Source organism: Corvus moneduloides, chromosome 1, assembly GCF_009650955.1.
Source record: "Corvus moneduloides isolate bCorMon1 chromosome 1, bCorMon1.pri, whole genome shotgun sequence".
Classification (NCBI taxonomy): Eukaryota; Metazoa; Chordata; class Aves; order Passeriformes; family Corvidae; genus Corvus; species Corvus moneduloides.
Window position 1 is genome coordinate 70,731,723 of NC_045476.1, and position 25,291 is coordinate 70,757,013.

The window sequence follows — 25,291 nt, forward strand, 5'->3', positions numbered from 1 at the left end:
GGAAGTGGCGGAGAACTTTCAGATTAATGGCCTTCCAATCCAAACCATTTTGTGATTCTTTGAAATGTAGTTTAACTTGGAATAAGAGCTGGAACACCTTTCCTGTGAAGACAGGCTAAGAGCATTGGGATTTTTTCAGCCTGGAGAAGAGCAGGCTTGATAGAGACCTTTTTGCAACCTACCAGTATATACAGTGGGCTTGTGAGAAAGACTGAGAAAGACATGACTAAGGCTTGTAGTGACAGGAGAGGGGGACATAGTTTTAAATTGAAAGACTGAATATAAGGAAGAAATTCTTTACTATGAGGGTGATGAGACACTGGCACAGGTTGCCCAGAGAAGCTGTAGATGCCCCATCCCTGGAGGTGTTGAAGGCCAGGTTGCATGGGACTCTCATCAATGTGGTCTATGAAAGTTGTCCCTGCCCATGGCAGAGGGTTGGAACTGGATGATCTTTAAGGTCTCTTCCAATACAAACCTTTCTGTGATTCCATGGAATGTGGAAAAGTTGGTTTGTCTCTCCCTCTATGGAAGTTATAACCATGTAAGAGAATGTATGTTACTTGTGTTCAGCAACAGACTGCAGCTTTCTCTTCATACCCTTCATGAGACATTGTACCAGGCCTTTCAGTCCTCAAGTATTCAAGTGCAAGCTCAAACACGGGAGAGAGCCATGATCTGCACGTAGTTCTTAGTCTGAAGCAGTGCAAAAATGTTTGAACATGATCAATTAGAAGACTGTGATTATTTGCTACTTTGTAGGTTTCTATAGTAAAAATTTTAAACATTAAATATGATTCCTTTATGTAGTACAAAATTTCACACTTGCCACATCCTATTCTGTTATGATCAGTGAATGTGAGATGAGCTAATGATTTCAAAATTATTATTACATAACAAAAAGGAATTGTAGTACTGCATTAGCTGAATTAGCCTGAGAATCTGGGACAAAATTTGTTCTGTTAATACAGAAAAAGAAAAATCTTCACTTTTAATAGAACTCCACAAGTATGGAAATGGTGTTACAAGGTAAAGGTTTGTTACAGCCATTTGATCAAACAGGAGGAGCTGTCAGTGCTGGTGAGTACTGGTAATCTTACTCAGAAGTGTAGCTGTTGCAGATTATGTTTGACTGGTCCTAAAACCAGTAACTCAGCCATCATGTCTTTATATTTCTCTGTCTTCAGCTGTCCAAGAAATTGCTAAAATCTAGGTGTGACTTGTTTATTCATATTAAGCGTAGTTTCCTGCCAACAGTGCTCATTCCATAATGAGTGATGAGCCCATCATTGCATCTGAAGTACTGATTTCATTTCACTTTGGATATCGCTCATATCTGGAAGTTGTCTTGGAAGTATGGCTCATTTAAATTATCCTTTATGTGATATCAGTCTGAGAGATTATATTGTAAACTTATTTTTATGGATGCATATATTTTTTTAAGTTTTACTAAATGTGAATGTAAGAAAATTAGAATCCAGTAAGTTAGCAGGTTGTTTAAATAGCTTAAATGTTATTTAAATATTTCTATGAAGCTTGGTAACAAATACATTCCAGAAAGCAATGAGTTGCTCAAGTGATATTTTCATTTTTGTTATACATTTTAAAGTGAGAATGAAACTCACAGATTCACGTTGTGTGAAGTTAAGCATAAAGGTCTGCAGAATCAGGGTCTAGACAGAAATAGGATATCTATAAAAGCTGTAGATGTATTGCAGACACAGTTGTTAATCCTTGCACACAGCAGCTTCCACTTAGATGCATAAAAGGAAAAAAGGAAAAAGCAGTAGTTTGGCAAGGCGTTAACAAAGTGGAACATTTATGAAAGGTAGACATTGGTGTAGGAATGGTATTTTATTATAGAGGGAGAGAGAAAGAGAGAAATGTCTTGGGGCGTGTAAGTACAGATTTAAAAGTGTATTATACCGATAATTTACCCTTCATATCTGCACAAATCAACAAAGCAATGCATGAAGTTTCTATAAAAAGCTCTTAAGTAGCACATTTGGATATTTCTAACGAGAGTGAAGAGTCAGGAAGAGTATTAACTACTGCTTCTCTCCCAACTGTATGCTCATAGCTTGAACTCCAACAAAACCCCAGGAGCATCAGCCTAGATCAGAGGGTTTCCTATGCTTGGGTTTCCAAAAAGAAGGGGACAGGTTTTTTTGTTGGCACTTGGCCCCTAAGGTACGGGTGCTGTATACTGTGGTGTGCACATTTATGGCCATGCAATATCCCAAAGTTGTGCCATTTCCAGCCCCCTGTACCCTTCCATCAAGCTGCACAGGGCAGCTGCAGCCAGCCTTGGAACAGATCACTAGTGCATACAGCAAAGTGTTCCTGACTCTGGCAGCAAGCATACAGGCAGACACTTCAGATCAAAGAGAAAGAAATGTCGTAATAAATTAGAAGACAGACACAGAAACAGGTGAAGAAGGTTGACATAATGTCCAAGCAGTCATTTCTGACAATAACAGTTATCTTTATCTGCTTTTTAAAAAGTTTGTGATGAAAACAGATGTTTATGGATTTTTGGATCTAACACAGTTCTCTCTTACTCACTTTGGTTCTGCCAAGATGTGTGACAATATTTTACTTCATAAGGGCACCCTATTGAAATGTGCGGGACTGTGTGAGGAAAAAGCCAAGGAAATAGCGAAGAATATTGTGTATTTAAGAATACACTTAGAAAGAAATAGTGTAGTTAAGGACCTTTAGATTTTGTGCATCTGAACCTGTTTTGCTACTCATGTGGAGTGGTGGTACAAAATTAGACTGGACTATGTAAATGGGCATTTCAAGGCATGATGAATATGGTTAGGATATTTGTTGTACTGTGCTCAGAGAAGAAATGTACATATTTAAAATATGTATGTTTGTGAGCAGGATTGTCCCAGAGAGTAAAAAGTTCCATGTATTTTCACCATGATCTGATATAGTCATTTTCATTGATTGACTGCGCATATGTCAGAGAAAATATGCTTTTCAGTGCAAGTCAGATGGACCTGCAGTATTTCCTTAAAAGTGTAATTTTGTAGTTCATTATCTTAAATGCAAAGTATCATTCTGCCTCCTACACCCTGCGCTGAGTGGCCGTTCGCTGTACTCAAAGCATCTCAATTTAGCCATCTTGACAATGGGAACAATGGCAATTATCAGCCTAATGGAGTTTTTTTTTAACTTGCTACCAGAGATGACACTCAGATGTCAGTGATTCTTAGGAAAAAGCTGTTGTTACAATGAAATATTTTAATGCCCAGGGTAGCATTTAACCTATGCAGTAATTGTCATTTTTGCTTGCTCAGTTTTCTGTCTTTAACAAGCAATCCATGGCTGTAATAGTGACCTGTCTTTTTTCAGTTCTTTCTGATAAAGAGCAAGTGTCTTCTTTTCCTTTTTTTTTTCTTAAAGAAGAGATTCTATTGAAGCATGCCTCTTCCTACCCTCCACTTTTTTGGTGATGCAAATAAATGAACAGCTGTAATACAAGCTCACAAGAATGCCTAATAAAAAGTTTGTTTGCTACAAGGCCTGCATGAGTAATCGGGGGAAGTGAAACTTCTGCTCCTGTTTCTGCAGGTTAACCTTGCAGCAAGAAAACAACCAGTAATAATGAAAGTGCTGTAGTTATCCATATATCAAATAAGTGTTAAGACACAAATCGTGCTCAAGAATAATTGTCTTGAATGTTTCAGTTGTAGGTGGATCCGTACTTAACTTTTTGTTCTTTGCGTACAATTGTAATTTAGGACAGATTTTACCAGCAGGTTGATTTACAAACAGGAAATATTTACAAACTAGTACTGAATTTCACTACAGTATTTAGTTTCTAATACAGAACTTCACTCAAGTGATGAGTGAAATCCTCCCTCCCCCCCCCTTTACAAATCAGAGCAACTTAGGATGAAGTCTGTACATCTTTAAAAGCAGTTGAGGTTTATTTAAATCCTGTTTCCATTGAAGCCAGTATCTTCAAGTCTCTTTTTTTTCCCTGAAATAGCATTTTAGAAAACATTCATTACTCCTTCGATAGTACTCTAAAAACATTCTTTAAAAGCTGAAATTCTCCACAATCTCCACATCGAGAAGTACCATCGTAATTCCTACATTAGCCTAATTGGGTGCAATTACACTAGTCTCAGTGCAAACTTTGGGCATTTTATTATAGTCTAAAATAAACTCCAGACATTTTGGCCCTGCCTCTCTCCTGTTCTATCAAAGCACTTTCCTGTAATACATCGTCTCTGTACATACTGATGTGAACAAGCTGCAAAGACCAACTTCTGCAGGCAAAAGCCTCCTATTATCTGTCCAGTATCTCTTCTATGCTGTGTTTAGTTTGACCTACTTATCAAGCAGCCATCGTCTGAGCCACTTCACTAAAGCTAAAGGTCAAAACTGTAGTGCCAAATTCCAGCCACAGCCACAACTGCAATCCCAGAGGCCTTATTCAGATAGACGCAAGGGCAGCATAGATACACCAATTTAAATGCCTGTATCTTGGATAAGATGTAGCCATTTCCACAGTGCTCAGTTTTTCTCTGATAGCCTTTTCTCTCTTTTTCTGTATACCTTCCATTCCTTTCTCTACCCTTGCCCTTCCCTATTCCCTTATACTTTTTTGTTGGAAAAAATTGCATCCTTTAGTTGCAAGTGTTTCTCTCTCAGAGAATAGACAATGTTCTGGTTTTTGGTACAGGATCGATTAAAAAACTGGCCGTCCTGGCAGCTCTACAATAGTTGCCTCCATGGTGGAGACTGCCTCAATTACATCCCTGTCCCTTTGAAAGAAAGTATTTTTACTCTCTTATTCCAACAGTGGCTGAAAATATTTGTCTTTACTATATATTGATAGTGTTCTCTTAATTTTGACCAAGCACCATTCAGAGACATTAAGGGAAAACCTGGGCGAGGCATGCAGCCTAGTTCCAGTGGAAAAGGGAAAGGAAAAAGAAAACTGAAAGTAAGAGAGAGAAAAGGAAAGGTACATCTATTAAAATGTTACTATTTTCCTAAAGAGATTGGTCTTCTTTTTAACTGATTTTTTATATAAATAAAAGATGGTCCAGTCTGCCTGGTAGAGCACATTACTTGTTGGCAATTACATTATCATACAGTTCTCAAATGACTTAGAAGACCATGGCTGTGTAAAACATTTCTGGTTGGGTAACTCTGAAGATGTAAGCATCATTTTTAAATCCTGAACAGGTGATGGACAGCAAAAGTGTATTACAGGGGGCTGCAAAGCTTGAAAACTACAGATAAATAATTCTGCTGAGACTCAGTAACAAGAAAAGAACCTGGCCTGGTTTTTGTTGTTTTGTGTTTCAACTAACAAAGATTACAGGCCCTGTAAGTCAGCTGTTTCATCCAGTAAATTGCAGCTCTCAGGGCAGCATAACCCCTTGAAGACAGGTGGCTTAAACAGGGTAGGTAATAGAACTGTTGTGCTAAGCTACTTTTACACAAAAACACCTTAACAAGAGCTCTGTGCCCCTGAGTCACAGTCCACCTGTTCCCAGAGGTTGATATGTGATATTCTGAGCTTCACAATTCTTGTCTTTGGGTCTTTGGCTGTGCATATGTATGGAAAGAACAATGCAGAATGCTGTAATCATTTTAGGTGTGAAACTAAGATTACTGTAAAGGGGGAGAAAGCAGGGATATCCTTCCCTTTTTTTTTTTTTGGAGAAGAATGTATTATTCCCTATTAGGATTCCTGTTTGTCTGCTGCCATGAAAAGAAGGCTTTTCAATAAATTAAGGGAGGGATTTCATGACCTATCTCTAAGCCACCTGTTGCTTCAGCTGCAAATAGATACTTACCTCTTAATAGGAATGACTAACGAAATAGGTACTATATATCATACACATGCATGTATCATTTATTTATATGCATTATATAGATGTTCATAATCTTCTGGTTCTGAGTAAAATCAACCATTGCAGCTACAAGAAATGCATTGTTCAGATGCTCCACAGCAGGTTCCCAGCACAAGAACTTTGTTCCTCTCAGTTTCCATGCTGCACTGTATCAGCTGAAAGCTGGATAAACACAGAGGAACGTCACGGGTGTTTGTACAGGGTCTGGCACATAAGCCCCTCATATCCCCAGAGATAGGAGCCTCTGACTAGGGCTCCTTGCTGCTGCAGTACTACAAATATAGTAACAGTGACATGGAAGGCTAACCTAGGGAGCTGTTCAGCAAGAATAGCTCAGGAAATAGTAACATCTGCGATAAGGCATAAAAAGAAATTCTTACTGTCTCTCAGTAGCTGGGTTCAGACACATCAAACTGTACATGGCCACCAAAAATTAGTGACAGTATGGCATCCAGAGCACTTGTGTTATATATGAACAGCATTTTATTTCTCTAATAAGATTGGCTTTGCCCTGTGCTCTGGGGAAAGGAAGCCTTTAGGAGAAATGTGCTTAACAAGGCCCAGCTTCTCAAAAGCAAAGAGCGTCACTCAGCTCTACTGTAATTTCCAGGGAATTACATGAGATTTGAGATCGAGGAGTTTCAACAAGGCAGCTATCTCAACATTTCTTTCTTCCAGTGAGCCAGTTAGGTGACAAAAAGAAGTGTACCTCACTCTTCTGCAAGTTGTACAAGATGAAGGTAGAAATACAATATGTTTTGAGGCTGTACCACAGTGCTGCAAACCCTTGCACAGTGACAACGCATTTATCAGACCGAGCGCTGTCAGCAGCATCAGGCACTGTCACTAGAGGAAGCTTCTCTGCTACCGTCAGTGGGAGACCCTTGGGCCTCTCTGCACATGGCTTGGGGCTATCCAGCAAGGAGCAAACCCTGACCCATTCCTGTCACCCCATTTAGAGCAATGGTTGGAGGCTGAAGACAATTTATTTTTCCTTAAGAGGAAATTTCAGGAATGTTTTATCCCCTACAGAGCTCTTAGTACATGGTCAAGGGGCCTGCATCTCCTATTCCTGATAGGACCTTACTCCGAGAACTACATTTTCCTCCATTTCAAAAAGCTCCAGGAGCAAGGTTTAAAGCACGTCAAGTTCACTATGATGCAAGCTAACAGGTTAGAAGTTATGGCTTACTTTTGTATTACATTTTCACAAAGTAAGGACGACTCTATCTGTTCCCCTGATAATTCTTACTAGGGGCATATTTGTAAATGGTGGAAAAATGACCACACCAACATGTTAATGGGGGCAGTCAGCTATCAGTATAACTTGACGTGGTGTCTGTAGACACCACAGCACTGAGAACAGCAGCTGTTGCCGAGGCAAACAGCTGAAATTAAAGAGGAAGAAAGGCAGCTTGCAAACAACTGCCTTTACTGGTCCAAATGGCTCCTAATACTCTTTGTGTAAAGACACACTCTTGTTAACATCTGCGTGAAGTTAATCTGAAGAGTTGTTTGCAAATAGCAAAGCTGCTGAGCACCTGCTGCTTTAGGATAGATGAACTTTTGTGGGCATGTAACATGCTATTTTATTCCCAGCAGCTCTCACAAACACCACCCTATACAGAACAGAAATGAATGGACTTTGTGAAGGGCACTTTTGTTGAAATTGGATAGGACTATACACAAGTATTACCAGATACCAGAACAGTTTAAGAGCCTGGTTCAGAAATATTCTAGAGCCTGAGGATTCAAGTGGTCTTAGAAGAGTAACTAAGGAAAGCAAAGTAATTGCCAGTGACTGAGGTTGGTAACTTGGGAGGTTTATTTATGAATAGATGGCAAAATGAATTTTTAAAAAAGTTTCTGGAATTACTTCGCTTGGCTGATTTTTAAGCTGCGCTGTACGTCAGTGTGTTTGAGTGCAGCACAGGTCCCATCTTCCTGGCATGCAGGGAATGCAAGAAGTGAAATGTGTTTTCTGCATTTCCGGTTCATTTTTGTGCTTTTTGCCCCCTTTTGAGAGTATCCCTGAGCCACTCTCCCACAAAGAATTTCACCTCACTTGAATGTTTGTTTGATTTCAGTTAGGTACATCAAAATGGCAAAGAAAACAACACTGTAGCCAGAGTAAGACTGTAGCCCTCTTCCCAGCAGGTCTGTGTGCCCTCTCATTAGTGAGACTTGTCTCTCTTTTCCATGCCATTTTATTTCAGTGGGGGATGGTCCTACTGGAGGAGTCCATGCTGTAAGATGGGAGATCTACAGTGGAGCAATTAAGCCCTGTACTTTAGTGACCTTTATTCCTGTGATTTGTCCTTCAGTTTTGCCTGGCCTAATTTATTATTAAAATTGTTTGCAGTTTCCAGAATGGCCCTAGATGTTGAAAATAGCATGCTACAATATCAGTTAGCTTGTGTAGGTGTAACTCAGGTCTTAAACGAGAGAAGATTTGCCATGCAGGAGAAAAGTTGACAACCAGGGTTCAGTCTGTATTTTATTTCTGTGACTGCACAAAATTAAGAGGAAAAGTGGGAAGGGTGACAGAACCTCAGATATCTTCACCTTGTGACAGCTTCTATGTTCTTAGAACTAAGTCAAAATCTTTTGTGCTCAGTGGAGATAACCACTGATTTTGGTGGAGGGACCAGGCTTGTAAAGAAAAGAAGAAGCATTGCATGAGTGCAATGAATACATTTTTTTCTTACTTTTGAAACCCACTTAAAGGACTAGAATATCTTTGCTCCTCAGGTCAAGAATTGAGATTTTTGAGTAGACTTGTTTTATTCATCACTCCTGCTCTAGAAGGAAAAAAGCTCCTAGTTTCCCAGATCCTTTCCTGCATCTTCTCTTTCTTGAAAAGTAAGTATGACAACAACCTCCAGTCATACAAAACCATGTCCAAACTTAAGTGGTGTATTTAAAATCCTTCCTTTTATCTGTACTTTGACAAGATAATTCTTTCAGAGTTCTGGGAGAGAGATTATCCACTTCCACAGATAAACCCCTCTGAGTTTTACTTCCGTCTCATTACGTGGATATTCCCATACTTTAGTTGCCATTTGGGAAACTGCCTTTGATGCACTATTCAGCAGCATTGTTCAAGCCAGGATTGTTCTGCATGATCTGTTATGGCCTCGAGTTTGATACTTGAGGTGAAGAGACTGCCAGAGTGACCCACCACTCTGTGTTGTATGCAGAATACACAGATAACTTCCAGAACTTTTTTCTCTAATGCATCTTTGCAGCCTTTGCACAATTTAGATGGTGTCAATTCTAAATGGATGTGTGAGTCTTACACAAGTTTCTGGAAAATCACAGCACTGTATTGATAGGCAGGTGGAAGCAGTAGCTCTTTTTGAGAAATCAGATGTCAGTCTGGAATTTGGCAAGTGGATTTTCATCTCAGACTAAAAGTTATTAGCCACTACCACTGCTGCTATTAATTGCCTTTCATAAAGCATACATAATTCATAACTGCATGTTCACACTGTGAATGGTGAGTGCCATTTCTGGGTATCTGAGAATTTTAAAAAGCCCTGCAAATGCAATGTTCATAATTCTGGATAACCAGGGCATAGTGGATTCAGTTGCTATGGTTGCAGGCAACAGAAAGGAAAGATCTGAATTGCACCTCAGGCAGCAATAACTGATTGTGCCACTAAATCCACGTACTTTTTTTTTTAATTACAGTAATTCACAGTTCTGCTGACACTGCTGCAGGTAACTTCACTGGCATTAACAGAGGCAGGGAACAGGCACTATAAATTGAGGGCCCAGTGTAGAAGTTGTCCCCAGCCTAAAACACTAACCTGTGATGAGGAAGTATGTAAGCAGAAGCTCTGAGTTAAATGTATCCATGCAACAATGGAATGTCTCTAAAAGCAGTCTACGTCAGTTCCAGTATATCTTGACAATAAATGCTAATCAGTTCCAAAAGGAGAATCTTCTCATTTGTTTACATTTGATCAAAAATATTTTATAGCTTTAATAGCTAAGAAGAGAGCTTATTCCCTTAAAAGAGCTTGGATTTTTATTTTGTTTTTAAAGTATATCTGAAGAGTAAGTAAAAAAGGAGCATGTGGACCTCAGCTCTTTTCCTGTTATCAGTTTGGGATTACAGGCCAGAACAAGTTTTACTTTTAAAAAAATAGCTATAGTTTTCACTCCCATGAGATGCATGAACCAGATCAATACTTTGCTGTTTCAGTTTAGTGGAAAGCAGAAGGAGTAGTACCATAAATGGTTAAAAATACCCTCAGAGGCCAGCTAAGCAGTATCTGTTTCCAGTATGGACTACCAGGGGCACACTAACAGCCTGTATCTCTTAACAATGGGAGACAGTTAGAGGAGCTGTGACTCCATAAGTTGCTGTAATTTTCCCATTGTATCTGCCCACCTGTTAATATTTGCTGCTGCAATGCACAGTATCTCTGTAGCTAGCTGAACTCATCAGAACCAATCTAATTTTCTCAATAGTTCTTTTAAAAGTCCCTTCTGTGCTGCAGAGAGGTAGGATCAGAGTGACACTCAGTGGCAGGACAGTAAAAGTGATTCTCAGATTCTGTCTAGCATCGATTTTTAGGATGTTAGGGCATTATTATAAAATTTTAATCAGATCGTTATTAGTATTTTCTGTGTGTTTGATAATATTCTATGCTAGCATCATAATTCAGACCAAAACATGTACTTTTGATTGTGCAAACTGGAAGATTGTGTTACTTACTTTGCCAAGGCCCCCTTCACTCATAACTTGTGTGCTGTGATCTCCTGCAACTGAAAAAAAAAGGAAAAAAGAATGTGAGAAATTGAACTAAAAACTCAAAAATTTAATTTCAGAGTCAAGAGACTTGAATCACCATAGTTTCACATTCTGTGGTATTTGAATCTTTACAGATAACTTTAACAGTTCAAAGAATAGCATTTTACATCTTGCATACAATGTATCATGTTCCCTATGTATAACTGACAGTTCATTACCCTCTCAGTTATTTCTGTTGTATCAAAACATTTTCTTTATGTTTCTGAATGCACACTGAGGTATGGTTAACTGAATTTGGTATCTATTAACAAAAGGAGACATTTTCCTTTTTATGAAAGTGAACACTGGAATAAATTACGGAATTGTTACTGTTAAAGACTTTTAACATCAGTCCTCACAAGTTTTTGAGACAAATATTTTAGGTGGAGTAGTTCTGCAGTAGGGGTAGCAGTGTGGGCTGTCTTTCCAGCTGTGCTTGCTCAGGTGCAGGGAAGGATTCATAGGATTGCATTCGATTATGGAGCCAGAAATTCTCCCTAGCCTGTGGCTTTCTAGAGTCACCCGAACTAACAGCATCCAAGGATATTAATAAACAAGAACTATTGTGATACAATGTTCCTTGAAACACTATATGTAAAATATTTTCCCTCTGTCTCAAACAGGGTCCTGTTGCATCCCCCTTGTCCATGCGATCTGTTCTAACCAGCGGCTCCTGCCTTTCCTCGCCGCCTCCGCCACCGCCGCCCCCGGGACCGCCCCCCATCTTCGATACGGAAACCGCAAAGGACGAAGGAACTGCATCTCGCTCAGCCCTCTTTGCACAGCTTAACCAGGGAGAGGCAATTACCAAAGGTCAGGAGAAAAGAAACCGAATTGTGATCCATGACTCGGAACTACATCAAGAGCTGTTACATGTATTAATGTAACTTTCACAGCATTTTAAATTACATTCTAGCAGCTCAGATCCTTCTGAGGCTTGCAGTGGTCCCTTGGAGATGGGTGTATACCAAAATCTCCTTTAGAAGCCACAGCACCCAAAGAAGTTCAGCATACCTGACATCCACACCATTTATTTAGAGGTATCCTTTTAATTTTAAAGCAGCCAAGCTGGATATCTTTAGCCCCCAGTAGCTGGTGACCTCTTAAGTTGCAATTGCAATAAAGTTTTATTCCTCTTTCTGACTCACATTGAGTGTACAAACCTGTGTCAAAATGTGTTACATGTCAGTGAAAAGGTATGGCTCATAGATCAGTGTGGAGTCAATAATAAAGCTTTTTTGTATTAATATTGGACAGTTGTAATTTAAGTATGTCTGTGAATTTAAATACATATGATTGATATATTTACATTTAATGCTGTAGGGATATGTCAAATATTGTCTTAAATTAGAAAAAGAAACTCTATTTTATGGATGGAAAAACATTACACAACAAGCTCTCAGAGCTTGCTACAGACAGAGAGGGACCTAGAAGACATTGTGGTATTTTCTGTTGAAGGTACTAAGATAGCCCATCCACAGTAGAAGAGGTTTTATATGAGCTGCTAAAAGTATGTCAGAAGTTACACTTTAGGTCATTACCCAGGAAAACCTTGAGGAAATAAAAAAATGTAATTTCCGAGAATAAGATAACACAATTACAAAACAAACCTTTCATGCTTCAATATGAGTACTTTTAGGATTGGAAAATAGAGTCTCTTTCACAAGTATCCTTTTTTATTAAGGGCTTCGGCATGTCTCTGATGACCAGAAGACTCACAAGAACCCCAGCCTACGTGCCCAAGGTCCATCTGTTCGTTCTCCAACAAAAAGCCATACTCCAAGTCCTACCTCTCCCAAGAATTTCCCACAGCAGAACCATGCCCCTGTCTTCGAGCTAGAGGGAAAGAAGTGGAGAGTGGTGAGTTCCAGTCACACCTCTGAAGTGCACCTTGCACATTGCAAACCAGGTGGAGCAGTGAAACATCTTGCAAAAGGAGGTCTGTCATTAACGTGCAACAAAACAAAGTTGCAACGAAAATGGGCGGAGTCCTCCATTTCTCTGCATTGCTGCAGTTCAACTTTTACTATTCTGCAGGATCTTAAGCTAATTCATTTGTCTCTGAGAATCCCTTGCTAATTCATCTCACTGGAGAACATCAGAACCAGCATATAAAGTCCTTGCAAAATCAGACAATGCCCCAGAAACAAGTCCAGTAGAGAAGACCAATTAAAATCCTTTTTTGCAGACCCGTGAATGAGAGAGAACAGTCATCACAGACCACTTTCTCTAGTTACCCTAACCAGTGGAATTACACATTTATTTTTCATTGCCCATTCCATGCAAGCATGTCTTCCATGCTTGAAAGTAGAGGAGTGTTTTCCTTTTGCCCAGTCTACAGATGGAAAAAGGAGATTTGTTTAAAGTTTGGGTGTTAATTTATATAGGCATATACCAAAGAATCTATGAATGAAAATTTTTGTGACTGTGTTAGTTAAGAGAGAGCAGAAAGAATATGCAGTTTAGTCATGCAGAAGGTTATATACACAGTCAGTGTTTATTACAGCGGAGTCCAGTTTGCATAAGGTGCAGTCACCATTTGCCTGTGTTATGTTGCCTTATGGTTCTACTACTTGGAACTTTCCTTGTGGAGCCGTAGCCTTTCCTGGACATCCATGGAGTGTAATTTTTCTTTCACACCTAATGGAAAGAAATTTCTTTGCCTATTACATCTTTATTGTATATGGTAATGCCTGTTCACAATATGCTGTATCAAACATTATATAACATTTGGGGAAGGAAAACCTGCTGCATTCTTCAGGCTGAATCAGATGGGAGCCAAACAACAGTTTTGTGAATGCCTTTTTAAATTGTTGTGAGTGTAACATTTTCGCTGCAAAATTAATGGATTTTATCATGGTCTGTGCTAACTTCTTCAGTTCTGCAGCTCTGAAAGATACAGTGTCATCTAAGGGTCAGTTAGGTGAGATATATGATCAAGCAGATTAGGATTTTAAGCCACAGGAAGGATATTGTCTGTTGTAACTGAAGATGCAATGACTCGAGGATAAATTGTACTAAACTCTGTCTGACTGTTAGCTAGTTAAAGACAACCAATTAAATAAACTTTCTTTTGAAATAGGAATATCAAGAGGATAAGAATGACCTGGTCATTAACAACACTGAACTCAAGCAAGTGGCCTACATTTTTAAGTGTAACAAATCTACACTTCAGATAAAAGGAAAAATCAACTCAATTACTATTGGTGAGTGGGTAGCTCAGCTGGGCTTTAAGTGACAATCTTGAAAAAACTGACTTACGTGATTAATAATGCATCTGAATCATTCCATTCACTTTAATGATTGATCATGTGAGTAAAGTCACTCAGCTATGCAGTGCAGGACTGGGAATTTTTGTAGTTAATGTAGCAGGTGTGCATGTATTTGCTTTTGTCTTGCCTTTCTTATTTATGATTGCTTTTATTTTAGACAACTGTAAAAAGTTTGGCCTTGTGTTTGACAATGTTGTGGGAATCGTGGAAGTGATCAACTCCAGGGATATTCAGATTCAGGTAAATACCTAATTGAGAGACAAAGACAGACAGAGAACAAGGGGCGGGGGGGGAAGCCCAACATGTAGCTACAAGAGATTTTAAAAACTCACGAAGCACAACAAAAGTAAGAAATACCCAAATGGATCTTTATATGCACTAAAATTCTGCTGATGTTTTTAGAAAATGCCTGTGAAAACTATTTACTATCACTGAACAAACCTCCCATAGCCCAGTGCCTTCTGGTTCTGGTGAAGCTGAGAGATCTGTACACTGGCAGAACTGTTACTTCTGTCCCTGATCTGCCTGCTTTCATGCTAAACAGCTCCCAGCACTTGAAAGTTCAGTGGTGCTTACAGAACAAACTCTAGCAGTTAGCTAATTGATTTCCAAGTGCACAAGATTTTTTTCTTTTCTTATCATCTCAATGGAAATGTTCAAATAAGACTGTCAAAAGGACAACTAAATGCTATGACGTAAAAGTAGGTGCTGGGATTTCAAAATATCTCCCTGGCCAGTGATGTGACACTTTATATAAGTAAGTAATGTACTTATTTGCCTTCAAAAAGCTTCATCAGAGATCATATTCCTTGTGATTCTCATGAAAAAAAATACATGTATTTTAAATGTATACATTGCCCTCTCTATTGGGGACACTTGTCCTGCTCAAAATATACAGTCTGCCTGATATTTTCAGCACTTCAGGCATCCCATTCCAAAGAAGTCTAACTACGGGCTCTAATACTGGGTTGTGTCTGACACACACAATGTAATCTCAAGAATGGACTTCAGGGTGTATTATTTTAAGTGAAAAAGAAATGATAATTATTATATTAAAGTGCCACTCTTCAAAGTGAGGTCTTTTGCTTAAAAGGCTGTGCCTGCTGTATGACATTAAATATAGGTAGTCCTGCTCCATGCTTCAGAAATAATGGTCACAGCCACCACAGGGAATAGGGGCAAAAAGGGGGTTTTATATTTTGAACCTTGTGCAAGTGACTGACATTGCTACCAACTGTGCATCATCTTCTGAACTGTAACAATCAGTTTTATTTGTGATCACTATGTATTTTTACAGCAGAGGCAGTTAGTTAAGGATCCCAGGCATTTATTTGAGCAGTTTTAAAATAATTATATTATTTTTAATCATTACCTCTTAAACTATTCATGAAAACTGAAAAATTTGTATGTAATGAATATCAAAACCACGGCTTGCTAATACTCAAATGAAGTGGAAATACCTTTTAGAAGAATCAAAATTCTTAGAATCAAAATTAATCGTGTTCTATGAATATTGCATAAGGCTTCTATGCATGTCATGGAGCAGAGTGGGGATCCACTTAAGAGGGCAGGGTCTGGTTATACGCAGTATGCTGCTCGAATCAGGCCGCTCCCACAGAGCTGGTGTAGCCAAGTGCTAAGCACCTCCGTTTTCTGAGTAACGTGAAGACCCGAGTTCATAATTTCCAAATACATGATATGTTAATGCAACAGATTTCAGTAAATTAATACTAGAGATTTTGCTATAGTTACTTCAGTGCCATATTGCTTGGCTCTCCTTTATCTCAGTATCTTTTTTTCTTGCCAGATGTTGGCAAAATTTTTTAAACACCCCTTCCTTCTGTTCTCCATTGCATATGAAGCCATTTAAGAAAAGGAACTTTAAGATGCATTAATCCGCTGTGTAGATGAGACTTCAGGATAAGGGTGGGATGCAAAAGGACAGACCAGTTTGTTTACTGTCACATTTAAGGAACTGAAGTTGGAAGATATTCTTTAATTAAGTGATGGCAGAACTCTCATTAACAAGTACATCTCTGTCACATGCTGTCACTGTTCTATGGCTCAGGATAGTCTCTGCTGTTTCGATGCATTTTCCCGAGTATATTGCTGTCCTTGCTAGAGAGGGCAGGAGGAGGAATTTTTACTGACAACCAGTGAGTCAGACTGTTAGCCATCAAGAAATCTTTCAATCTTTAAAATTGTAAACAAGAGAAGATTTCCCTTTCTCGCCTCAAGTAAATCCTGTGCTTGCTTTTAAAGAGACATAAGAAATAGTTTTAGAGATTTAATTAAATTGATCTTAGTACTTATTTAGAACTGTAGCTTGCCTGAAGGGGATAAAAACCCTTTCCTGTTGCATGCTGGAAGAGCTTTGAAGTCTTCAGAGCATATTACAAATCCCTTGCTGGGTACTACTGTATGCTGGGGTCTTTCCTTTGCTCTTACTGGGTTGAAGTTGACATGTTTGATTTCTTAGCCAGTTCTCACTGATGAACAAAGTGAACACTGCCTAAATATCAGCACAAAAGTGTCACTGAAATTAGAGAGAATCAGAGAAGTACTTTCATCAAACTGTATATTAAAAGCTTGCTGTATATTACAGGTTTGCTGTTGTGCATAGGTCTTTGTTACCACCACCAAGAATTTTCAGTGTCCAACAAATCAAATCAAGGCATCATGGCATCATACAGGCAGGTGACAAATAGATCAGATACTGGTGGTCAAAATTAGACCGGGAAGGCAATGAGGATTTTTTTAACGGTATCTCTGCTTTTTAAGATTTGATGTTAAGTAGGTTTTATTTTGCAGGTGATGGGGAAAGTGCCAACAATTTCTATTAACAAAACAGAAGGCTGCCACGTCTACCTCAGTGAGGAGTCATTGGATTGTGAGATCGTGAGTGCCAAGTCATCTGAGATGAACATTCTCATCCCCCAAGATGGTGATTATGTGAGTGAGATATTTTTTAAGTTTTCCTCTCTGTTCCATACTAATCTTGGCAGCTAATAGCACTTGAGCTGCTAGGAAAGAAACTAACGTAACACACATTGTGTCACCAAAAAATTATCCAAAACAATTGAATTTCCATGTGCTTGTATCTCAGGAGAGAGAATTCCTTATTTTCTGGGGCACAAAGTAATTTCAAAAATCAGAAATTATGTTCTCTCTTTCCATTCTGATGGATAATAGCTTCATCTCCTGTCCATTTGATCTTTTTTGATATCTAAAGATAATCTTCCAGAGAAATTCACTTCACAGAAGTGCACTGAAGTCTGAAGCTGATGAGACTGAAACTAAGATAAATATAATACTACTAAAGGTGAAATAATACAGTATAATATACTTGGGTTTTTTCTAAAGCTATTGATACATGGGTAGGTGCTGTAGTACCTTCTAGTATTTTCAAGCTGTGTCCTTAAAAGCCACTTAAACAGGTGTATTTTCCCAGTTCCTTTCCTGTTCTAGAAAAAATTTCATACTGTGCTCAGTGGCATTTCTAGTAAAGTCATGCTCTGTCACTTCAGACACAACCAAGGGATCACTTCACACAAGCAGGCAAAACATGTTCCCTGGTGTCCTCAACAGAGCAGAAATGAAATTGCAGTGCATGGCCATAGCCAGAACTTAAATTTCTTGTGGCTCTTTTGGGCTGGAATTTGTTACAGGGGTTTAGGCTTTCTAAAATAAAATGTGTAATGAGAATTCTTGTGCTCCACATTTCCAAAAGTGACTGCTGGATGCCCAGCTTTAGATAACTAAAAAGGGAATGATTTTCAGCGGGTGCATATTCACCTATTTCTTTTTGAAAAAGAGTCCTTTTGGTCAGTCTCACCTCAGAATCACCATAACATCAGAAATTACTGGCTATCAAAATACCTCTATAAGGTCTGAATGAAAAACCCTTCTTTTCACATAGTTTTTGTTACTGGGTACAGAGAAACACTCAACAGTATCTCCCATCATTTCACTGAATTTGTAGAATAGAAGGACACTTACTTGATGTTCTGCTTTGTTTTGTGTACCCCACAAAGGATACTGAGTATTTTGAAGTGTATCACTCTTAAAATGATTGGGGTTTTTTTATTTTATTTTATTCTTTCATATTATAATATTGCTTTTGTCCTTAAAATTGGACTCCTGGCTTAATCTTGGCATCTAAATCCTTTCTACTGTCTTCCAACCCAGACACCAATGGAATCTGAAGTCATTTCTGACATGAGGCTTATTTACTTAGTTGATGCAGATAATGGTGTTGAGAGGGATTATTGCAAAGTAGTACCATACCAAGGCTATTTGAAACTGGGTAGCAATCAGGCTTTTTCCTGTGTGGCATTGTAAAATAGCTTGCTAGGGTAATGAAGAAGGCTTCTCTCTAATCCTGGCATGTCTGAGCTATCAATGCTTTCGCAGTCATGTAGCACTAATAGTACTCCACCAGTTTTCATGAGATATCCCCTGTTTGTTTAACCATCATTGTTGCTTTTGTTTCCTACCAGAAAGAATTTCCGGTTCCTGAACAGTTCAAGACAGCATGGGATGGATCTAAGTTGGTCACTGAACCTGCAGAGATTGTGGGTTGACTTCCTCACGCCATGGAGCACTTGCTGACCGCGGCCAGACTGTGGCCAGCACACGCAAAGCAGTAATGTAAAGAACTAGAAGTAGCAGGAGTTCATGCTGCTGTCATAGGCCTTCAGGCATTAGCTCTGCATGCTAGGAACAGTAACACGTCTGGCACCCTTTGGTTAGGCATCCCGGTACTGGTCACATCTCCACATAGTTTGCCTTCACATACAATTTTAATTCTGAATGGGAATGTAATAGGTTAAACCCCCCACCCACCTGTCACATCATTGGTTTGAAATACTGTATACATTAAGCCAACATACTGCATGATACTCTTTTTTTATCATCTTGCTTCAGTGCATTCCTTTTTGTGTTTCTGCTAATCAAAAACAGCATTGAGATGTTAAGGTGTTTATTTTTGCCTATTAAGCAATTCCTGTATGATGCAGTAAAAATGTATCCGTAGAAAGTATGCAGTTTCTTGCAGTTCTGTGGCAATCATAATGTATTTTGTTTTAAACAAGCAAAAAAGGACAACTCTCAGCACTGCAATACATTTTGCTAACTGAAAATCTAAAAAAAATCTGGCAATTTAATCAAAAATGTTTCTAATATGCATATTTAGAAGATCCCACAGTTTTCTGGGAAGTAAGATTTTATTATGATTCACAGACTTGCTGTTGCTCTCTGATTTCTTGCAAATCAGTAGTTCTAAGCTAGAGCCTCATCAATGCTAAAACCTTGCTGGAAATGACTTGAAGGTTTTTTACTCCTTGGATTTTTTTTTTCCTTTTTGTCTTTTTTGGTGACACAACCTCTCACTTTTAAAACTTCACATTGTATCTTGCATCTTATACAGAAAACCAAGGACATATACATCTGGTACCAGCTAGTTTTCCTTACTAATACAGTTCCATTAAAATATTTGTACTGTAGCTTATCATGCTCATTAGAAGTATCATCCTGGGAGGTTTTCCCCACATTTGTAGGATTTACTCAGTTTCAAATACGTCCACGAAGCAAAGCCATAGATTTATGCCATACTAATTCTGAGCCCAAATAAAGGGGTAATTTCCCGTTTAGCCATGTGACTCTACTTTACAGTCCCTACTTTACATGCTTTTTTAACAAAGGTGGAGTATTATATACATTTGTATTATTTCAGCACATAGTGCAAATAAAATTCTAAAAATTTTAAAAGCTTGTGTTTTTGATCACTTGTAATAATTTGTATCAGTGACATCACAGTGAGATGCTTGCAGAGCTAGTTACAAGCTAAATTTTGTGCCTAACTTACCTTGAAAGTGTATTAACTCTTAAGGGTTTTTAAGTATATCTTTGATTGTAAACCCTATACAATATAACCAGTAGTGCTCATTCCATACGGTTTTGCTATCCAATGTTTAACCTATGTGTATCATGTGTTTGCTTTAATATATATCATTTTTTCAACAGTAAACTTCTTATGAAATAAAAAAGAAAACATACTTGTTTAAAAACAAAGTTGTGCTTGTTCCATTGCTTGTCCTATAGGGCTTTCTCTTCCTTAAACCCTGTTTCAAAAGCTGGAGTGAGAAAAAGTAGCTCCTTGTCCCATTTCACTGAAGTATTATCACTTCTGCTGCCATAATCCACCTGACAGTGAGTAGAGGATATTCTGCATGCCAGCAGATAAAACCTGAAGTGTCATGCACATAACTTTGGTGACAGCCAGCAAATTGAGCTTTTCATGATTCTCACTTCTAGATACACCTGTATCTTCCAGGGATTATGTCTAGGGAGGTGATCATGACCTGGTGCAAGTTGGTAAGGTTTGCCTTCTATTTTTAGCTTTTCCTGTTGTTTCTCTATATGGCTTCAAATCACAGGTGGTCCACTCTGTATGTCACTTGGATGTGCCTCATCTCTGAAAAACGGGCTCCGCATACTTGTCAGGATAAAAGGATCGTTGAAGGGTTGTTTAATCCTTAAATCATAATCATAATGTGTTCTACAAAATAATCTCATTCTGGAGCATTCTGGCCTGAGATACCGACTCTTTCTTTCATACAGCATCAAAGAGGGGACAAGGCATGCAGCAGCAGGATGCCACTTACTGCTTTGGAGGTAAGATACAAACCAAGTATCAAATCTTGATGATAAACAGGAAGCAGCGAGACAGCTCTGAATCAGTACACAGGCAAATTCTTACAGTTCTTCTGAGGGATTTAACTCCCCCATCAAATACAAAGGCTGATCTGATTCTTCTTTTAAACATTGGATGGCAAACTCCTTTGTGGCTAGACCTTCACCCTAGCATTCATGGTCCTGCAACAAGCAAGACCCAAGTACATTGCTTTGACTGGTTTCTTAGCAGAAAAAGGTCTTGTGCAGTAACAGCTCATGCCTGGCAGTCTGAGCACACCTCAGACCTTTGTCAGAGGGCAGAAGTTTAAAGGCAAAGGAAGAAAGCCTTGTATGGACAGACCCAAGGCAATTGCTTCAACTGAAGAAAAGGATGCCAAGTCAATGCATTGCTGGACACCAGAAAAGCAGGAGAGAGACTTCCAAAATAGGTTTTATCCAGTACTCTTAGTCAGCCACATAACAACAACTACAAAAAATCTATAACTACCTTTTGTCAGTTCAGTTTTGTCATCATAAAAAATACTTGTTATACATTTCTGGTAGGTTGGACTGTTCTTTCCCTGCAACCTGTCATTAAATGCAAAATTACAAAGGAGTGCTAAATAAACAAAGTTCTTCTTCTGCTTTACATGAGTTTGTGTACAATTAAAGGTTAAAACCTCATTTTTTGAAAAATCAAGTTTATCTTAAGATAGAAATAGTCCACAAACTGCAGAATGATGATTTGATGAATCATCTCAACCATGAGCAGTTGCATCCACCAAGTTTTCAGCAGCAAGACTGATCTGTGTTTGATGGTTGATTCCAGCAAGGAATGAACTACTAAATGCTGAGCATCCCTCTAAGGTCCCATTGATCTTTTTTTTACTGCATGCTGTCACACAAGATATATCCCTTGATTTCTGCATTATGCTACACTAATACTGTGGTCATGCCCTAAAATCAGTGCCACTGTCAAAACAGAAGACAGTGAATTTGGTTCATATATTGATGTGGAAAAAATGTGTATGGTGTAATTAGCCAATTCATTTCTATAAACCTGCATGGGTCAAATACTCACTAGTACAGATGCTGTCAATCAGCCAGTAAAATACACGTAAAAGAGAAGGCGAGCTTTTAATTTGTCTAAATGTAAAGAGCTTTTTTTCCTGTGAAAATCTTCAATGGATGCCATACTTTCTTAAATAGAATAGGGTGCAAAGAGGAGGGAGACAGGCTCTCTGCAGTGGTATGCAGTGACAGCACCAGAGACAGCGGGCACACACTGCAACACAGGAGGTTCCCTTGTACGTCAGGAAGCGCTGTTTTCATGTGCAAGTGACCAGCACTGACACAGGTTGCTCGGAGAGGCAGTGGAGTCTCCATCCTTGGAGATATTCAGAAGTCCCATGGGCCTGGTCCTGCGCAACCGGCTCTAGGTGGCCCTGCTTGGGCAGGGGGCCAGGTGGACTGCAGAGGTCCCTGCCAACCTCAGCCCTTCTGTGTTCTGTGACACTTGCTTAGTTGTTTAGAATATTGGTCACTAAGAACCCATTGAAGATTAGACACATCGAGGTAGTGACTCCAAGTACCCACCAGATGGCAGGAAACAGCCGAGGTCAGGCCTTCGCAAGCTTTTAATGATAAATTGCAGGACTGCAGCGTTTACAAAGGACGTGGATGCTGTTTGCCAAACAGCTGGGGAATTCTGCCCTCTAAAAGTTACTGTAAAAACACTTAATATTACTTTGATCTTAAAATTATCATCTTGGTAAAAGGTAAAGGTTTGAGTGGGATGAACAAGGAAGAATCAAAAATAACTACTTGTTACCAATTATTAAATTGATCTTTTGGGTTGTTTTTTTTTCTTTTTTTTTTTAAACACTGCTAAGCATATCTCCATTTAAAAAAAATACCTGATTGAACTTAAAAGTAATATTTAATAGAGCCATTGAAGGTAAAGGAGTAATTTCAAATCTGTGTTTGAAAACTAGAAATCTTTTCCATGTGCTAGGGAATTGGGAACTTGCTAAGGCTTCCCAGTGCCATAGTTATTTTCCAGACAAATCATTCTTGTTCTTACTCTTTCCTGAATCCTCAACATATCTGGATCTGCATGAGTTCCTTCAATATTACTGCACTATGTGTTCATCACCCTGTGCCTCACATATCTTTCCAAGAGATTAAGCATTTGTCCATTTGGAATGCTTCCGGGGGTCAATTCAGTCTGCGCCCTTAGTGCACTCTCCTGATGTGCTGTTCAATTGGGCTGCTTCTAAAACAGCTGCTTCCAGACAAATGGAGGTAAGGTTCAGTCAATTATACGATATTCTAGCAAGCACAGCAGTTATCAAGTACACAGAAAGCAGATTCCGTTTTCATTCTGGAGGTGATCTGGGCCCAAATGCTGTGAAAATACTGCCCAGAAGTAGCTACTGCCCTCAGAAGATGCCTATAAACAGGCCCCTGACTTACGATATAATCCCCCTGTTCCTAGATAAAATCATAAATAATGCTCCCCAAGGAATGTTCTGACTACCAGAAAACAAGAACCTGCTCTGTCTTTATGGTTGAAATGATGCTGAAAAATCTTTGTGTGTGCCAAAAGTTTTGTAGAAGAACAGAGAATATTCCCTACTCCACCACCCAAAACTCACTGGTAATTTCCTTGGCGTAACCTTTCTTCCCTAGGTCTTGCTGCATGCTGAGGCCCCTACCCGATCACCACTGACCACCAAAGACTCTAAGTCTCCAAAGCCCTAATCGCACTGCTGCTTCAGCAGAGGCACCATCATATTTCCTCCCTGGGAAGAGAAGGGAATGTGATAGGGAGTTAGGTAACTGGTAAGGCTTCCCAGTGCCACGTTCCTGAGTAAAGCTGTTTTGTTGTTAATCTTCCTTCAAACAAGGCCAAGGTAAAAGGCAAATAAAGGTGTTTATGCACAACTCCTAAACCAGACAGTACGAATAAACAGGCAGCCACACTAAAAACTTGTGTACCCTACGATAAAAGTGGAAAAGTTTTTTGTTTTTTTCTCCAGCTGATTTGCTGTGACCTTTTTATCAACTGTGACCACCAGGATTCTGTTTTCTCTGTATTACGCTTGAAGTTGCATCTATTAGAAAGAAGTTGCCTCAGTCGACTGTGTAAGGTTTTAGAACCAATCTCTCCTTCAAATTCCTTAGATGGATGTGACAGATCAGTTTCAGAGTGAAAGGCTAAATTGATTTAATTTGGGAGACAGTTGTACCATTTTCCACACACTAAATGTGTAATGTTTTACATTGTCGTTATGTAAATGCATACATATGTTTTTTTGCTCAAGTTTCATGTTCTGTATCTGGCTGCTTGCCCCAAGGGGGAAGGTTCTCACTCTTCAGTGACTCTGTAATAGTTTCAGTGATGAAGAATCTCTTTAACCATCATTTGCATTTAATTTCACTCTGTACATGAACATAAATACTTGATACAAATGTCTAAATAACATGAATTGTAGCTGTTGGGCCCAACAATAATTAACCACTTTGGAATTACAAGACCTTGTTGATTAATGGCCAACAACTCTCATCCAAGGACTCTTTAGAAGAGCTCCTATTATTAGAATATTTGAGCATGATGCAGGATATGTGATCTGTTATCCCACAAGGAAAGAACTGAACTTCAACACCTCAGTGATTCCTCGGTTTTAAAAGTGGCTTAAAACCCTTGAAACAAGATGCTAGAAGGCATATCAAAAATGAGCAAAGATACATGTCTGTAGCTCTGTACAGCAGCCACATTTACAGTGCACCAGTGTTCTGTTACTTCCTATTGACTATGAAGGATTCCCCTCTCAAGAGTGACTGATGAGGTTTTTCAGCATTACCTACACTTAAAGAGCTTAAGGTGGGATTCCAGATTCCCCTTAAACCTTAACTGTTATGATCCCAGCTTTTAGGTGCTTACCTTCTTCTTTTGATGTAGTTCAAAACATTTCCTCTTGCCTAAATCTCATTTCTAGGGAAGAGGATATTTTACTGCCAAGGCATTAAAGGACTTATTTTCATCAGCTGGTACAATGAGCTGCCCAAGAGTCTCTCCCTTTCTGACTCCACCCACCAGAGAAAGCAAAGTAGCAAGAAATTGGTGCTGCAGAAAACTGTAAATACTGCCCTGTGTGACAATCTGACACAGCAATGAAACAAGACCCTTTGTCATCAAAAGCCCAGACTGTGAGTTTGTCACTACTGGCAAGCCCTGTTGTCACAACATCTCTGTCATATGCATCCCAGAACAGAAAAATCTGAATGCTCACAGAATCTGTGGGTCAATTGTGGGTTATTTTTTTAAAACCAGAGGATTGAAAAACTAATAACTGAAAAATTTGGGCCTGAGGAAATGTTACATCATTACATTTTTAGTCCATTGCTCTCTGCTATCAGTGGTTCCGTTTCACCTTGAATATCCATAATAATCTCATAGTGAGTTCTAACTCACTATGGTTACGCCTGGGTAATGCTGCTGCTGGTCAGCCTAAAATTTACATGTGACCAGCAACATTATATGAAGTCTCTGAGATCTTGTAATTGTATCTTAAGATCTGATCTAGCTTTCAAAACCTGTGGCCAGAGAGACCAAAAAAAGAATTATAAAAAAAAAAGGGGGGGCTAGACACTCC

The 25,291-nt window shown here is 39.0% G+C and overlaps 1 protein-coding gene across 2 annotated transcripts in view; it reads left to right on the top strand.

Annotated features, from left to right (window-relative positions):
• The window catches only part of CAP2 (cyclase associated actin cytoskeleton regulatory protein 2), a 68,448-nt gene extending 48,418 nt beyond the window's left edge, over positions 1 to 20,030 (top strand). For both annotated transcript variants that reach the window (XM_032115053.1, XM_032115041.1), the window contains 6 exons: positions 11,310 to 11,499; positions 12,371 to 12,546; positions 13,769 to 13,892; positions 14,116 to 14,198; positions 16,770 to 16,910; positions 18,458 to 20,030. In XM_032115053.1, coding sequence (XP_031970944.1) covers positions 11,310 to 11,499; positions 12,371 to 12,546; positions 13,769 to 13,892; positions 14,116 to 14,198; positions 16,770 to 16,910; positions 18,458 to 18,541 — 798 coding nt within the window. In that variant the 3' untranslated portion in view covers positions 18,542 to 20,030. The remainder of the gene's footprint in view (positions 1 to 11,309; positions 11,500 to 12,370; positions 12,547 to 13,768; positions 13,893 to 14,115; positions 14,199 to 16,769; positions 16,911 to 18,457) is intronic.
• Positions 20,031 to 25,291: the final 5,261 nt, after the last annotated feature.